At 42.0% G+C, this 17,867-nt stretch overlaps 1 protein-coding gene across 2 annotated transcripts in view; it reads left to right on the top strand.

Annotated features, from left to right (window-relative positions):
• The window catches only part of LOC142580196 (uncharacterized), a 215,653-nt gene extending 199,985 nt beyond the window's left edge, over window positions 1-15,668 (top strand). For both annotated transcript variants that reach the window (XM_075691081.1, XM_075691079.1), the window contains 3 exons: window positions 2,256-2,355; window positions 3,676-3,822; window positions 15,146-15,668. In XM_075691081.1, the coding sequence (XP_075547196.1) occupies window positions 2,256-2,355; window positions 3,676-3,822; window positions 15,146-15,343 (445 nt within the window). In that variant the 3' untranslated portion in view covers window positions 15,344-15,668. The remainder of the gene's footprint in view (window positions 1-2,255; window positions 2,356-3,675; window positions 3,823-15,145) is intronic.
• The last annotated feature ends 2,199 nt before the right edge of the window (window positions 15,669-17,867 follow it).

The raw sequence follows: 17,867 nt of genomic DNA, 5'->3' as shown, positions 1-17,867 counted from the left end.
CAGCACCCCGTAAACAATTTCTTATACTACAAAAAGAGGCACGCTGATAAAGCAATGCATTGGTGTTCAGTGTCACATAGGAACAGAAGGCAAGGAAGCAAAATAACACTTTCTGGTAGTTGCTGATGCTTGAAGCAAGCCAAGGAAGTTGCCACTTACTGACGTACTTTGGCATACTGAGTACAAATGAATCACTGAAATGTCTCACCTGGTCTATTTTTAGGCATTTTGAGATACCTCAGCTGAAAGGCACTGTGTACTTTTTTGGGGGGGTTTAGAAAAAGCAGTTTAGACCTGCCACAGTGGCTCAATGGCTATGACGTTCTGCTGCTGAGCATAAGGCAGTGGGTTTGATGTCCAGCCACAGCAGCCATAATCAATGGGGGCAGAATATAAAAATGCTCATGACTGTGCTTTGCGTGCACATGTATTCGAGAATCCGAGGTAATCAAAATTCGGAGCTTTCCACTATGGCTCAAATGAATCATTACATTTGCTTTTCAGAGCTAAACACCAACTGAAACCAAACAAATTTCTTTACGACACTCTGTTAACAATATCATCTACTGACATCTCATCCCTAATCTGCACTATTGTCTTCCTATCATTCAATGTTCTTGCCTATCATTTTGTTTCCACTGCTTATTGTGTCGTCCCCAACTTTGTTTCAAGGTTCTTTGTTAAGCCTCTGAGGTTCAGCCCCATAGGTGAGAAGTGGCAGAATATAGTGATTATATACTTTTTTCATTATATACTTTTTTCTCAAGAATATGGAATAAGCTGCTGTTCATGATTAAAGAATCCATTTTTATTCTCCTAAGCCAATATATATACCGTGAAAGCCTGAGAGATAGCCCACCTAAAAGTCAAGAGGAAATAAGAGGTGGGCTAACTTTTTGTGTGTTGGGTAACTTTGAGGTGGGTAACTTTTCGTTTCTTTGAGCTGGGAGCTTATTCAGGTATGGGTTATCTTTCAGTGGTGGGCCTTCTCTTGGGATTTTATGGTAGGCAGGTTACACTTGCAGCACCCGGGGACAGGGCACCATCTATGAAAATATTTCTTTCATTATTTATGAGTACATATCTGTCTACCTTCTTGAACAAGAAGGGCAACCACATGCCACTTGAACAAAAAAATATGTGTGTGCTCGCCTACCTATCCTCTCCTGACTTTTGCATTGAAGTCGTTCATTGCTATAATGTCATGGTTTAGTGGCAGTGAAGAAGTAGACAGATTACTGGAAAGAGGGAACAAAGCATCTTAACTCTTTATTGGGAGAGCTGTTGTGCCCACAAAAGAAAGTAATGCTAATATGACAACAATAGTGACGAGCACAATCATGAAATCTGAACTCACGGGCCAAGTCCATCTGCTATTTATAATTGTTGCTATATATTCCTGAGCAATTGCTGGTGCTTGCATAGATTCAAGATTGCGTAATGCTATTTACATCGATCATACGATCTGATCAGATTCACCTCTCTCACTGTAGAATTGGCAACAAAATTCATGAAATTTCATATACAGCAAGTGCATCCTGCTCTGAGGGATAATGGGATAAGAGTAATAATTTAGGGAAAGCGGTTTTGGGCAAAAAGCAAAACAGCACACGAATGGCAATGGTATAGTGAGTTTTGACACTCTTCGTTACACTTTTCTATCTCTTCGTTGCTGTGAGCATAGACCCATACCTGTCTGAATGAATATTCCCTGTTAAACTTTGTTACAATTACTGTTACCCAGAGAATCCACCATGTTCCCTGCAATGCCATAATTGATTAAACATCCTACTGTACTTTCTCCTGTTAGAAAAGCCTTTGTAGTAGAAGACATGAGCATTACTTAATACTGAAAGTGCCTCAACCGCTCTCTGATGCCTCATAGTTCCTCAAGGATCACAGTTTAACTAGTGTCGCTCAATAGAACTGTAGTGGTGAATGTTGCTTGGTGTCCAATGACAGTCTGTCTGGAAACACATATTCTTGGTACACTCTGCTGTGCACCAGGCCTGACCCATTGCCTTGGTCAAGTACTCTGCAAGGCACTCTATACTGAAGACCAAGGGCTAATTGTGGGATTCATATGAAAGGTAGTGGCAAACTGCTATGCTAAAGTGGCTAAGTCCTCTTCTAGCAGTGAGGTCTATTTTATCAACTCAGCAATTTGTTTTTAGTAGAGGTGTGGATGTGGAAGCATCTTTGTGGACAATATAAATGTCTGCATTATTAAGTATGCTTTTTTCTTTTCCACCTAGCCTGTCGCGAGAAAAGTCAAACACAGAATCACAGTTTTCAGTGGCTTTGGAAGATTTTCGTACTTCACCTCACTATTCACAGTTCTCCAAGAAGCTCATGGTAAGATTGAAAGTTACTGTGCACCTGATATATATTCTCTCTCTCTCTCTTTGAGCATTAAAGGCAAATATTAAGGGGCCCTGCAACATGTTTCTTTCTAAAATTGAGAAGATACTGGGGTGAGTGCAATGTCTTTCAATGAATATAAAAAATTTTGAAAAGAAACCATAATAATAATAGATGTATAAAGAGGGCAGTGTTTCCTTCCCCATTCCTCCTCAACTGTTCTCACTCAGCTAGGGCAGTGCCGATAGCATGCACTTATGGTAACCCTTCAAGTTTTGCATCTGGTAAATGTGCCGGAAAGCAACAAAGGAGTGGTGAGAGCATGGGTGGGACACCTTAGCAGCCTCTCTTTTCCTATTTGCTAGAAAAGAGGAGGTCTGTGCTTGTGTTTGCTAACTTTCGCTCAGAGGTCATTCCACGCCAGACGCACCAGTAGAAAACTTGGCCCTGTCAGATTTTTTTTTTTTTAATTGTGCACATTTATTGGGCCTAAAAATATGCATTCGCAAAATATTGTGTGAAAAAAAGAAGTTTTTGTATGCCTGAGCGCCATTTGAATTCTACCCTTAATTCAGATCAAAATGCGGTATGCATAGTAAAAAATTATTTTAAAAATTAGTTCAGCAAAAGCAAAAATTTTGTCTCACTAACATAGAAACATTGTGCTTTACTATGCACTCTCCTTTGTAGCCTTTGCGTTATGTTTACATGAAATAAGAAATGCCAGGAAAGAACCCCAAGTTTGTTACTGTGAGTTCCTACGCTACACATAATGCCAGGCCATGTTGCTCTGCTGCAGCTCCACAATATAAAGACCCGGCTGCATGGACTAATTAAAGGGGCCCTGTACTACCCCTCGGGCTTGGTAAAAACACATACTCCACAGATAGCATATGCTGCTGTGAACGTGTCAGCCAAATTTTGCAGTTGGGTGTGGCGTGTGGATCTTGCAAATGGGGAGCAAAGTCTCATTTCTCTCAAATGCACTCTTTTCAACAGAAGTCTGCTCCTCACTCTTTTCTGGATGCTTTATTTCGTAATATAGCAGATTCACATACGTGGCTGCTATTGGACATGACCAACTTGCCCAACATAGTGTCCTTTTAGATTTAAGTGTCTCTGCCTTCATTGTATATTTGGAAGTTTGGAAAAGGACTTTTTTGGCCCTAAACAGTCGTGTGCATTTCTGGGGGCCCCCTGTACCAGAAAATGTAAGAAACATACAGCACAGATACAATAAAATTATATTCTAATTGCACTTGTCTTGCTATCGTGTTGTGTTCAAAACATTTATAGTATTGTTATTCCTTGCAGCTGCAGTTGACCAAGAAATCAAATGAGCGGCAAAAGGAGAATGTAAAAGCATTTGCTCAGGTTGTTGATGGGCCACTGAGTAAAGCCCGCCAAATCGTTCTTCTGTCTGCACACAACTACAGAACAGAGTTTGGTCTTCGCTCTTATGTAAGCCCCTTATTTAAATTTTGCCTGTACCTCTCCCCATCTCTCTCTCTCTCTCTGCTTCTGTCATTCTTTACAGTTGTGAATGCAGTGGAGTAGAGAAGACCAAGGAATTTGATGGTCCACTTTTATCAAGCAAGGGGCGGTGTAACTTGCCTGTGTAGGCGCTATTAAATATGTGGGAATTTTTATTTTTATGTGTTGATGTTCAGTTTAACATGACCTTATATCGAGCCCATTAAATGCAAGGGAAATCATGGAAGAACAGCAGCCCCTACATAAAAAAGGTAGAGGGGGGGGGATTGAGAGGGGATCACATGATAAGCTTGGTGCCTAATAAATAATTCATTGCTTCTTTACATTTCCTTGCAAAGGAAACACGATAGCTTTCCTGTGCACTTTCACCATGTGTAACATAGATGGCCAAATTAGTTGCATAAAATTTCAATTATGTGTGGTGCAAATGTGACCCAGCATATTTCTAGCAGCAGTCATATGCAAATAAGTGCATTCTGTTATGCACATTTATCTCACGGAAAGCGGTGCAAACTAATGTCATCACTGGATGCAAGTGTAAAAACTGCCTTCTCTCTCTCTCTCTCTCTCTCTCTCTCTCTCTCTCTCTCTCTCTCTCTCTCTCTCTCTCTCTCTCTCGTTTAAATCATCCATTGTATGAAACCAAAGGCTTGCCATGCTCTGTCATCTTGCTCGTGAAATGTTGATAAGCCAAGCAATTTTTGAGAACATAAGAGCATAAGAGCAGGATGCAAAAGATGCAAGCCTGTTGCCTTTATTGAGTGTGTGTAGCAGTTCAACGTAGCCATGCTAAGACAGTATGGCATATACTGCAATCTGAAAAAATAAATTGTCTATGCTGAAAGAATGAATTAACACATGTGCGCCCATTTTTAATTTCTTTCACTGTCCTTATGCAGTGCCAGAGCCTTTCAACACTTTCCTTCTGGTTAGGAAACTACCCCTGAAGTTTCATATAGGGACAGAAGGTGCAACCAGAATCACCAACATTAGTAGAAGGGGGTTGGCCACACTCGATTGGCCAGGGCCATATGTACTCATGTGAATCTTTGTCCAGCAAAAGTGCCTCACACATTTCTTTTTTCACATTGTTTGCATACTAAACATACAACAGCAAGTCTAGACAAGCTAATTCGTGGTAACTCAGAGCCGCTACTGCGCCTGCACCTTGGAAGACAGCGAAGCTGAGCCACATTGGGAATTCCTAATTCGAGGACAGGGAAGAATGGAGGCACGGAATGGCAGCACGCAATGGTGACTGTAAAGCATTTATAAATGCTCGAAAGTTAACTGCTTTCACGAATATTTACAAAATTTTGCATGAGATTTATTTCATAGGCCAATTCATTGAGTAGCAGTGGCAGTAACATAGGCTGCCAGTTTGGCAAGAATTCACATTTACACATTTATGCTTGCCTGCATTTTATGCTTACTGTGTAGTTGCTTAAGATCGTGCTTATGATCGTGCTTATGTTGGCATAGGATTATGTGATATACCTGGGCCGCCAAAATTGCAGTGCTTTCCCAGAAATTTTTCATCAACCCTATCGCACCATAGCTGTTCGCCATGCCTTTCCACCTAACTGCCTGATTATCATAGCACATCATTGACTTTCCAGAGAGGGGAAAGCCAACTACAGTCAAACTTTGTTATAACAAAGTTGCAACTGCCACTAAAATTACTTCATTATATCTGATATTGGTTATAAAAATACACAATAATAAAAAAAAATATAGGGTTGCATCTATGTGAGAGAAGTGCAAGTGTGATGCCATGTGTCAGCATCTCAAGCCACCCAGCAAGGATGATATTCTTGGTCATTTATTTTCAGAGATCATTTCGCATGACTAGAAACTGAACTCGTTGGTATCGATGGGCGAAAGCATCCTCCTGGCACTGTGTCAAGCACACTGTCTGACATGACTGGCAAGCTGCCACACTGCCTTTGTCACCTAAATCAGCCGCTTGGTGACACAGCGATAACCTAGCGACCTAGCGATAACGGCTGTGTGAAAAGATGTACTTGCAGTCGCTGGCTATTTAAGGTGCATCTAGGTGAAGCACGTCATGTGGTGAACTATGGTTTGCTAGACACATTCAATTGTGAGTGATGACAACGCCACCACTGTGAGCACCACTTCACTTAATAAAATGCAGTACACATCAGTCGATGCACTGCCCATATATCCTAGTTCACTGTACCCAGAGGCGAAATTCTCGGTCACTAACTGTCACCAATACAGTCACTTTCGCAGGATTTCACGTGACTCAGCACCTGAAGCGCCGGTGTCTATGGGCGATAGCACTTCTCTCATAGTGCCACGCATTCTATCTTGGTGTGGTATTCTGTGCATTGTCAAATTCTGCCAGATTGTCAAATTTCGTAATGGCAGTGTTTTGAGTCTATCAGAAAGGCCGCAGCAGCGCTCTGGGATCAATTCATTGGTAGTGTTCAAAGGGGCCCTGAACCACTTTTTATTGAAATCGAGAAATGCATTTGAAGTTAAAATAGACTATATCATAAATACTTTGCTGCAAGAAATACTTCAATGTTTTTAAAAGAAGCCGAGTTATTGGCAATCAAAAGTCAAGTATGATCCTGTTCTCTGTGCTCCTGTTCCTTCTTCAGTGCCTTGCACTGCAAAGGCTACGCCGAAGCGGGGTGTGCTTACAACGCTCCACCTACTGCACGTCACCGTGATGCACAGTTAAAATTTGATTTTGGATGTTCACGTAGATGCCACTATTTCCAATTTTGGCACCTACCACGCGCCAAACATAGCCGAATGCGGTTGTCCCCAGTGCAGTGTGTTCAGCCAACGAACTCGTCACGGCACCCCACGGTGGCCGAGGTATCTACACTACATAGAAGACCGCAGCTACATGCAACTGTGCTGCATATGCACAGCGTTTGCTTAGTGCACGACAGGGCTTGAGTGCATGCTCGCGCTCATATGCTCCAGTCTGGCCGTGCTACGTGGTGCAGACCAGCTTTGTCCTGCACCAGCTTAACCGAGGGATAGTAGCCACATCCAACTTGCGCATGTTAAAGCATAATAAATAGCTCATTACGAAGCGAAGTCTCCCAAGATGTCTAACCAGGAGCGGTCATAATTGAGTGCGAGCTGGCAAATGTGCGTGTGGTCTGACCTCAAGTTTCGTGTGGTTTGAGGCTAGTTGAGTGTTCAAAACTAGCTGAAATTAGCGAGACCCCACGGCTATGACACCTATAAGCAGGGTGGCCGAAGTTTAATTCCAACGCAGGCAGCCGCGGCCAAGCATGAGCAGACAATAGTCGGCTTCTTCCTGAAGTACGTAATTATTAACAAAATTCAAAAGTAGAGTTACGCCTACTTCAGTCTGTTTATTAATCTGCATCAATAAATGTACACAGTAACAGTAGGAAGAAGCGCACTAATCCAAACACCCTTCAATAATGTCAGCTATTGGCCAATGGCAGGCATGTATGGGAATCTGCTATATTACGAGGTAAAGCGTCCACAAAGAGCGAGGGGCAGACTTCTGTTGAAAAGCGAGTGTTCGAGAAAAAGGCAAGCTCGCGCTCCGCTTGCGAGCTCTACGCGCTGCACACAACTGCAAAATTTGGCTGATATGTTCACAGCAGCGTATGCTATCCACAGACTGCGTTTTTTAACATACCAAGATAAAGCTATCAGAGACTGCCATAGTGAAGGGCTTCAGAGCCTGTGACCAGAGCGCTGTGATAGAGTGTCCTAGAATACTTGGAGAGTGGCCAAAGTAGCCCACGAATACCTGGGCCAATGTGAGCCTCTTGCAGTGAGCAGCCACCAGAGGTGCCTGTGTACTAAACTTGTGGGCATCTCCGCTTAAGAAGCGCCGGGTGTCTGCTATATGCTGGGTAATGCACACTCTGTTGAGGTACAGCATACGTCACCGCAAAATTATACTAATTTGCAGCGACTTGTTGCACAAGGCAAAGCACGCATTTGGGTATTGTCCTACTTGCTCCATATTTACATTTACCTCTGCACTTGCAGGCTTACCACTGCCATGTTTGTCACATAGGCAGCTGTTGCAGTCACTGTTTTTGCGCAAGGGACTGTGCAAGCGCAGTATGCTCTAAAGTGGTTAGGTATGGCATGCTCAACAAAGACAATGACGTACTGTAGCACAGAAAAGAGTAGGACAAAGCGGACAGTCAGAACAATGTAGAGAGCATATATATTCTGACGTGCTCCTGATGACGCTGTGCTCTGCATCTCTTCTAATTCTTTCATGTTTTTTTTTTTTATAACTCCACCTTCGATGGCTCCCACGTCTTTTATGTCTTTTCTTTTTTTGCATAACTACATGAAAATATTTACAGTGGACTTGCAGATGTTTGAGGTTTATTAGAAGATAAATAGATTTGCTGGTAATTTATTTTGGGCAGACGGGGTAGCGTGATGCGTAATGAGGCATTGATTTGCATTTACGTTGACCTTCTTGAAAACTGCACTTTTATTGCGTTGTCTAAATATTCTTATTTTATTACATACTACTTACCGTATTTACTCAATTCTGACGCACCTTCGATTGTAACACGCACCCGCTTGCCGTTGCGAGAAATAGAAAAAGTCAGTTTCGCACGAAAGGTGGAGCATCGATTGCAATAGCAAATTAGCAGAAAGCTATATGAAAAGTAAGGATAGTATTTTTATTGGCCGTATAAACTTCTAAACATTGGCAAACTAACTAAATTAACAAGCATGGTGTCACGCGGGCACAAGCAAGCATGAACACGTCTCATTCAATGACCGCGGAAACTCTTTATCAAAACGCTGGAGTGAGGAAGTCTGGTAAAGGGAGCCAGCAAATTGACCTCTGTGCGACCTCTCGCTTCAACGCGAACTGAGCGATGAGAACACATCATGGTGCGCCTAGATGCATAGACTGTCTCCATCACAGATTGCTTTCAAGATAGGGTCCACGTGGCCAGGCCGTACGCAGCAGTTACTGGAGTAGAACGCCTCTCCTGTTTGCGCCAGTTCCGGACGTAAGTTTCAGGAACTCCGAATGCCCGTGGAGCGGTCCGATTTCTGTTTACAGACAGACGGTTTACTACTACAGCACTATGGAGAATTGCGGCATCGCATGTCTTCGCAGTCAGCACTTCCATGCTAATAGAGCAAACGCAGAAAACGGGAAGACAGACGGTGTACTATTACACCTTAGAGGAAACTATGGTAGCTAGGCTCGAAGCATGTACAAGGCGGCCATTTTGCAATGCCGATGGCGATATGGTAACGCAGATTTATGGTCGTACTTGGTTCTAACGCTTACGCAATTTTTGGACCCGTTTTATCCGAAAAAAGTGTGCGTTAGATTCCAGTAAATATGGTAACTGACAAGGGCACCAATATTAGGGGTTCAAATGACCCTGCAGGTATCAACCATGTAGTTTGGTATTTCTTTTCTACAGATATGCAAAAGAAGGGTATAGGAATGTTAGAATTCTATTAATTGTTAGTTACATTAAATTGTTAAATTGTAGCCAGTATTTCTAGTATTTTTGACTGCATAGCAAGAAACTTTATTTTGAAGGCAACTATAGTGCCACAACCTTTTATTAAGAACATCCAAACGTCAGAGGTAGCTAATTACACGCAGCTGCACAGAACAAAGGGGCAGCTTGCTGTACCTGCTAGGCCATCTATTCAGGTTTATTCAAGATTTGTAAATTATGTTAACAAGCTGCTTCGGCACTCTGAATATTTATCATGAGAACTATAGGCATGATTGTGCCAATAGGAAGCTGTATGTCTGTGTGCTCCATTCACTCCCAGTTACTTGCTGCTGAAATGGTAATCTTATACATGATCACTTGTTTGCACTTTTTTATAGAGAACAACGGCACAAAGGCTAAGTACCATGAAACAGTGAAATATCTCAATATGTCTCAATATGAGCTATTGCTCATAAAATTCAGATATTGTTGTAGAATTTAACACCTCATCTTATATGTTAGTCTTTATGGTGAAGGGGTGCCATGCACTTGATATTTTGGTGTACTTCAGCTTTTAATTTTAAAAAAATGGAGCCACTTCGTAAATGGCCACACCTGACTCTGGGACATGTAATCGTAAATCTTTTGTATATTCGCAAGACTCAATATTGCTGGAGAGGGAGGCAAACATTCACTGGAACATTTACGCGCACAAAACTAACATTTATTGCACTTCACTCAGAGCCATCGAAGGCCTTGTTCTCCAACGCAGTCAAAAAGTTCAGCCATTTTAGCTGGCAGCATGACTGGGTCACCGTCGTTGGACTCTGAATAACTTTTATGAAACGTAGACACGTTGCTGGCATTGCCTCTGCAGTGTTTGCATGCTCCGGATGAACATGCAAACAATCGGGACATGCCTGCCTGAATATGAAGGCATGCATACTAAAGTGAAATGTCGACCATAAGCCCTGTGACTTCTCGCGTGAGTGACTGATGGTGATTATAAGCAAGTAGTGCTTTCTATAATGGGTATATCTCTGGTTACACAATGTACAATAAAAAAATGAGGCATCCCTTTCTTATCATTGCATCATTTCTGTGGGTTCAACTTTGTCTTTAAGAAAAACTAAACTATGAACTAAACAAAACAGTGAACTAGTACATGTGACCTCCAATCACAGAGGCACCCAATCAAGAACAACGTGGCTTCCACTGCGCTGCCTATACGGCGTGCCCTCAGGATGTTGCCATCCACTGTTTCTCGTACTCGCAGAAAAAAACTCTCATATTGGTCATTCCAGCTTGCACAGATTTATGCATAACAAGTCACCGTTTTACAAGATGCACTGACAAAATTTTTAGGGGGAAAATGCAACCTACAATTCAGAAAGTGCAACATGTTTATTATTTACATGCTGGGCTTCGACAATTTCCTGACATGCTCAAAATTTAAAATGCCATTGTAGAGTCAATTTCCCTAATGTATGTCATTAGGGAATTTGGCACAGCGTTGCTGTGCCAAACCGCCGTGCTGCAGCTGCTCACCACAAACACCTCACGCGTAGGCCGCTACTTTGGCCACTCTCCCAATATTTCTAGTACACTCTACTTGTGCTCAGCAGCAAAATAGTGTAGGCACTGAGCCAACACAGCAGATGAAGAATTTTATAGAAGTAAGCCAGATATAGCTGACGGCTGTCACAGTAGGGATTCCGAAGCCAAATTCACAAAGCTTTTCACTCGGAAATGCTTTGGCCAGCCTCCTTTGCTAATATATCTGGCATAGTGATTGGCTGCCTTCTGCACTTGCAATTTTAGCATAGGAACTTTCTTGTGAATATGGGCCCCAATTTGTACTAGCTACGCAACCAGGTTCATAACAGTGTGTTTGCATAACAAGAAGGAAGAATGGTTGTCATTATAAAGAATGATTAAGGAGTGTTGCCGAAGCCGACCTTTTGATGATGTGACTTCTCTTCTTCAGGGTAGCGACTGCTGATAAAGACAAGTCCCCTTGTCAAAACTTTGGCTTAAAGCAACATTCTTTGTTGTATCACTTTTAATCACTTCAAGCCTCCATCTTCCTGTGAACTTTGCTCTTGTTTTGGATTGCCATTATAAAGCACTTATTAGGCGGTAACTACAAACAGCTGTCATGTCAGTGGACAATGCTATATCACTGGACAAGATTGCTGTTTCAGCTTAGGGAAGTAAGCCGGCAGGCCTTCAGAAGTCTTCATAATGACAACTACTTTGAGCTTAGGCCATTCACGTAGCAGAGACACATTTCCATTCACTGTCCATGCATCTACACAAAAAAAACGTCTGTGGCATAAAAAATTCTTCACACATGCAAACATGTTTTGCCGAGAGTCTCTCACCGCTTAATGGCTCACTTCCACTTTTCTCGTAGGTCCACATCAGTAGGGAAACAAACAATTATACATTGCCATGTTGCCCTTATAACGTACAACATTAGGCATTGTCATTACCACGAAGCATCACCGTCACCACACAGGAAGAGTTGTACACAAACAGAGCGGTAAATTGCTTGTTGCACAAACAATCTTCACACATCACTAATGGCAGTCTGCGCTTGTGCTGTAGTTTGCATACACACAGAATCCCTATGGCATCCATCCAATGCCTACTTCACTGCCTTTCTATCTGCACTAGCACTGCAGCATGTCTACTAGGCGCTATATGAAATGCTCCTCTAGTGCTATGCAGGAGTTTAATGACCTGAAGAAAGGTACTAAAGGACCCTAGCATTGCCCTGTGAGCTATTGCATCGGCTGCTAGCCTCCTAGTTGGCTCAGATGGTAGAGCAGCCACCCCGAAAAGCCGTTGATCCCGGGTTCAATCCCTGGACCAGGATCATTTTTTCTTCAACTATGAAGCTTGCCTTGTGAGAAAGCCGTATGGGTTTCCTTTGTAGCTTCATGCTGCTGTCAGGTGGATGACAATTTTACCTTTCATGAACCTTCTCCACCATTGCATGATTTTGCAGACCTGGTTTGCCATCAACTTACCCTGTGGTAACTATCATTCCCATGTGGGCAGTGTTGGCTATGAGTACAAACAGCTGCATAAGAGAGATAAATTGATTTCTGGGGCATTCCGTGCTAAAATAACAATCTGGTTATGAGGCATGCCGTAGAGGGGCACCCTGGATTAATCTTGACTGGCTGGAGTTCTTTAATCTGCACATAAATCTAAGTAGGTGATGGAAGTAGCACAGCTACCTGCTACCTGTACATCTTATTGCAAAAAGCAAAGACCAGTCAGTTGCCAGCAATGGATAGCTGGTGTTTACTTTTTGTGATAGTATATACAGTGCTCATCAATGCAAACATTGCAAAAGCACAGGGCTGCTGGCACCTTTTTTACCACCGGTGGGCGCTGAGGACACCAAGCTGTTGCATAATGGTATACAATAAAAGCAAGAGCCTTTTTGACCCATTGTGGCTGCATTTAACCCCCCAACCATCTGATCACCCAGCATACCAACCACCATGCAATCTGAACCACTGAGCACTGTATATATATGTATAGTAGGTGAAAAATAAAATGCAGTTGCTGCAATTTGTGGTAACTCGTAAAGCTTGCGTAATTAGTGTCACTCTATGGGCAGTCCAGGCCACGGCGGCCACATTTTGGTGGGGGCAAAATGTGAAAACAACCGTGTACTTAGATTTAAGTGCATGTTAAAGAACCCCAGGTGGTCGAAACTTCCGGAGTCCTCCACTATGCCGTGCCTCATAATCAGAAAGTGGTTTTGGCACGTAAAACCCAAAAATTTAATTTTTAATTTTTTTGGGCAGTCCAAAAGTTTCACGGACAGTGCAATTGGTCACTTCCAGTTTTAATTATGCTTGTTTTCTGCTGGACTGCACATCCTTGGCAAGGATTGACTAGCGGACTATTTGGTTTACGATTACAGTAAAAATCAGCACCACAAGAAGGCATGATACGTGAAAAGGAGCACTCAGACACTACTCGTCTCTGTTGTGTTCACAGGCACTGTGCAGTGTTGTCTGTGTGCTCCTTTTCTTGCGTCATCCTGTCCTGTAGCACTGCTTTTTCCTTCACTTTCTTCAAGCGTGGATTGAAGTCCCAAAAACTAATGTTCTTGAGCAAACAGGCTGATTATTACTAGTCATTTCCTCACTTCTTTTTGTAGTTTAATTATAATTTATTATTAGTCATATTTACCATACCTGGTAAGCCTCTGCCAGTGTGGCATGCTCCACACACCTGTTAAGAGGAAGCTTTAGCTCGGGCCCAACTCTGACACGGTCTATTCAAATACATGTAAAACGCACCGATTTAATGAAATTTGTTGCATTTGAGAGAGAAAGTTAAATTCTAGTGACTGTTGGAAGCAGAATTTCGATTTAGGGCTTGAATTTTGTGAAGATTTTGAAATATTCAACCGCTTGAAAAAAATAGAAGCACGAAGTTTACAAGTTCATAGCTTAACATCAAGAACAGATATCGCGGTTGTGTAAATGGCATCCATTAGATCATTCAAAGCGGACAAATTTGATATGTCATTTTAAATCTTGCTTGAATTTCTTACGTTGGTTGCAAGGGTTTTGCAAAAGCTGTATTTTCATATTACGATAGTTCTTTATATTCATGTATAACATATCAATTTTGTCCGCTTTAGATGTGCTATTAGATGCAATTCACAGAATTGTATTATCATTTTTTGTTGTTGAGTTACAGAGTTGTAAACTTCATAGTTTCGTTTTTTGAACATTTGCGATTTTGGCCAATCTTTAATAAAAAATTTACGACCTAACTCAAAAATTCGAAACCAACAGTCACTAGATTTTAAGTTTTTCTTTTAAATGCAACAAACCACGTCATATTCGGTGCAGTGGTTGCCGAGAAAAACGAATTCTCTTTTTACATGTATTTAGATACGAGCACCTGAGCTAAAGCTTCCTCTTAACTGTGAAAATGGTGCACAACAGGGTACACAACCTGCCGTGGTAGCCCATTGGTTATTATGTTACGCTGCTGAGCTCAAGATAATGGGTTTAATCTTGACCACGGTGGCAGCATTCTGATGAAAGCAGAATGAAAAAAACACATACCATGCATTGGGTACATGATAAAGAACCCCAGTTGGTCAAAATTAATCTGGAGCACCCCCATTACGTTGTGACTCCTAATCAAATTGTGGTTTCAGCAATGTAAAACCTCAGCATTTAATTTTAGTGGATTTGCCTAGAACGTGCAGTGACCAAGACTTTGCATTAATTTGATTGTGCTCATTAGCCACTGCAGCTACAAAGCTTGCTGAATCATTTTTCTCAAGTTCCACAGCAAGACAAAGGCTTTTACCAGTGCTTTTGATTACCCCCGGTCTTCTCTTAGTCATATCTACCCTATATCTGTAAATTTATTCATTTTATTACTTTATTGGATTATCTGCTGAATCTAATCAAGCTTGTTCCCATTTCGAGCTTCTTTCAAGAATAGTTTTCTGTTACCAACATAATTTTAACAGCCGTGCTTTGCTGGCACAACCCCGTTTATCATATTTGCTGATGGCCTGAAATATGACAGAGCATGGTAAATGTCCCTAATAATTGTGTTATTGGCAGAAAGAAGTGTCATAACTATTTTGCTTGTGGGTTTGTGTTTGGAGCAATTCACAAGTTTTATACTATGCACACCTGTTTATGTGTTTGTTCAACTACTTCAATTTCCATTAAATTCAGTCCATAGTTTGCTGAACAGTTTTCTCTCACGGGGCAAATGTCTGGTCACTGTTGCAATTCGGATGGTGTCACATTTTCATGCAGATTATGCAAGTGTGCCTTGTACAGTTAGAAGATGGAAAGGCGAAATATTGGCATGAAGACCTCAAGCGAAGCATCGTTGTGGACTTCATGAATGCAGACCCAGACCTTGCCAAGGCTTTGACCAATGTCAAGGGAATGTGGTCAAGCATCTTGGGCTTCTTCGTTTGGTTATTTTGGATGTTAGGTATTAATGTGTAGAACTTATTAATTATACCTACAGGATGTGCTGTCATGGTGTTTCAATATATAGTCATCACAAAAAGATATGCTATTACAGTACACTGTACAATATTTAGTGCCGAAGTTGTGCTGTACTAAATACAAGTGAAAATTTTGGATGGCTCAGAATTGCAGGAGCACAGCTTGGGCTTTGTTTTTATGTTATACGGAGAATTAATTTATTATGGGGCACAGATGAAAGCCCTTTAGGTGCCTATCAAATTGTTGCTTCCAGCAACATATCTGTACAATATGTAATCATTTGTTTCATGCAAAGCTTGAATAAACCTCCCCTTTACTCATAGGTGTTAGTTTCCTATTCCTTTCACAGTTCAAAGCATCTGTGAAGTTTGTTTAACTGTGTGTACTTCATTATGGTATCGAATGTTCACCTTCCAATGGTTTGGGTTCACACTGGAGGTGGTTCTCCCAAATGTCATATAAAATAATGTCTGAAGACATTTTTAAATGATCGGCATAGCTGTAATGTAAATAATGCACCCACTTGACCCTGCTGAAACCACGGTAGTATTCACAGCAGAGGAGCTTTCTTCAGCTGCTGTTGGGCTAACCAATTCAGTGGCCTAGTGTACCACTTCTGCTGTTTTTAGGATGTGTTGTAACCTATACAAGTGTGGTATGCAGAAAAATTACTTTACCTGCTTATATGTTTGAAAGTTTCTGCCTTGCAAAGCAACTTTGTGGTTGATTACCAGCTAATTAAATACCAAAATGGAAAGCTGAGTACTGGTACTTATAATTAAACACATACAGCACATTTGTTCCCATTGACATGGTAGTGACAGTTGCTTATGTACAGGGTGTCTACCAACCAGGAAAACCGGGAATTCTCAGGGATTTTGAATTGTCTGGAAAAACTCGGGGAAAACTCGGGGAATTCGTGCTTCAATGGGAAAATTAGCTGTCATTTTATTGAAAGGGAACGAAAGTCGCTCTACTGCTGGCTCGAGTAAAAGAGAGGAATCGTAACGGATTGTCTTTGACGCTGTGTCGTTGGCTGGAGGAGTTGCCAGTGTACAGTCAATGACCGCTTTTCCGGGCGCCCAATTTTTGGGAAATGCCCGATAATGGGGACGGCTTCGCGGCACCACCACATGCCCCATAGAGTCAATGCATAAGAACGTCTGTAATTTAATTCAGACGCTAGAACGTTTCTGTGTCCGATTTTCCTTACTTTTTTCCGCGACCGCAGGTCCGAAACGACATTAATCAAAGCTAACGCCGCCGTTTTGATTATCTTGCCGCCTCAAACAGCGCTCTTGCACGCAGATCCGCTGGCAGCGGTAGCCACCACCGCGGCAACGCGAGGTTTAGCTGCTTCGGCGTTCGCTGTTAAGGTTATTGCCGTTCGGTGCCGTGTTTTTCATTGAAAGAATTCGCCGCTGTCAGTTATGGCACCTACTCCGCCTGTAATCCCCACGATTGACTTCGAAGCTTAAAAAGCATGGCGCGTTGCATAATGCCGGTTCCCGAATGGCAGCTTCGCCTCAACACAGGAATGCTACGCGGTGAAGCGTACGTGAAGTATTGCTGTGAAGCTTAACAAGCGTGGGAAGGGGCAATGGTCACGGGACACAGTAAGTATTACATAATTATAGACGTGTGCATCTGCCGTCTCCTATCACAGTACGAGCACCGATATGCCTAGTAAGCGTACTGGCAGGCCTTCAGAACTTTTTCTTACGTGCCTGTGACGATTTGAGCTTTTAAGGGCAGTAAAATACATGCGTTCATTTTTCGGACTGCCCGAATTGATTTTTCGGACGTTTTCGTCGCCCCTAGGGAGGCCAAAAAATCGGACGTCGACTGTACAACTGACCAAGAGGATGCTTCAAATAGTCCGTGGGGCGAACGCGCGGCGGAACGAGGACAAGATCAGAAATGGCCATCACATTAAGGAATGATGAAAGGAACTGTACCGCCTCTTCTTTGAAGGAGCTTGAGCTCAAAAAGCAGTGTATGCTGACGCAAAGATGCAGGTGACCCTCATACAAACCAAAATAAACTTGAAAGCAGTGAAGCACAAAACGGATGCATTGTGCGTAGGCTGAGAGCTATGTGAGGACAGTTGAGGTTGACTTTCCAGCTGCTGAGAAAATCTCACTTACGATAAAGTTCGGGCCTAATACTAATGATCTTGCTATCACTTTATAGAAATAGCTCACTTTCGAAAATATTTGCTGCTGCATGCGCCTCTTTTTATTCGCATTTGAAAATGTCCGACTCGATTTACAATGGGCTTTATCATTTTTCTTGTTCGAAGATATTTTAGTTGCTATGCATTTTACTATCCCCTCCCTTCAATTTTCTATATTGAATAAAATAAACACTACTACTTACTATTCAAACTGCATTAAGTTGTTTTTCTTTTATTCTTTTTAAATGCTTACTTGAGCGTGACAGCATCGAGCGACGTGGTGCTAGCCTGTCTTGACATAAAATAAAGTTCTTTGTCGCTCAGGGAAAACCTGAAAAACTAAGG

This window comes from Dermacentor variabilis, chromosome 1 (genome assembly GCF_050947875.1).
Source record: "Dermacentor variabilis isolate Ectoservices chromosome 1, ASM5094787v1, whole genome shotgun sequence".
NCBI lineage: Eukaryota > Metazoa > Arthropoda > Arachnida > Ixodida > Ixodidae > Dermacentor > Dermacentor variabilis.
The sequence above is the reverse complement of the archived record's forward strand: the minus strand, read 5'-3'. Positions and strand labels throughout refer to the sequence as shown.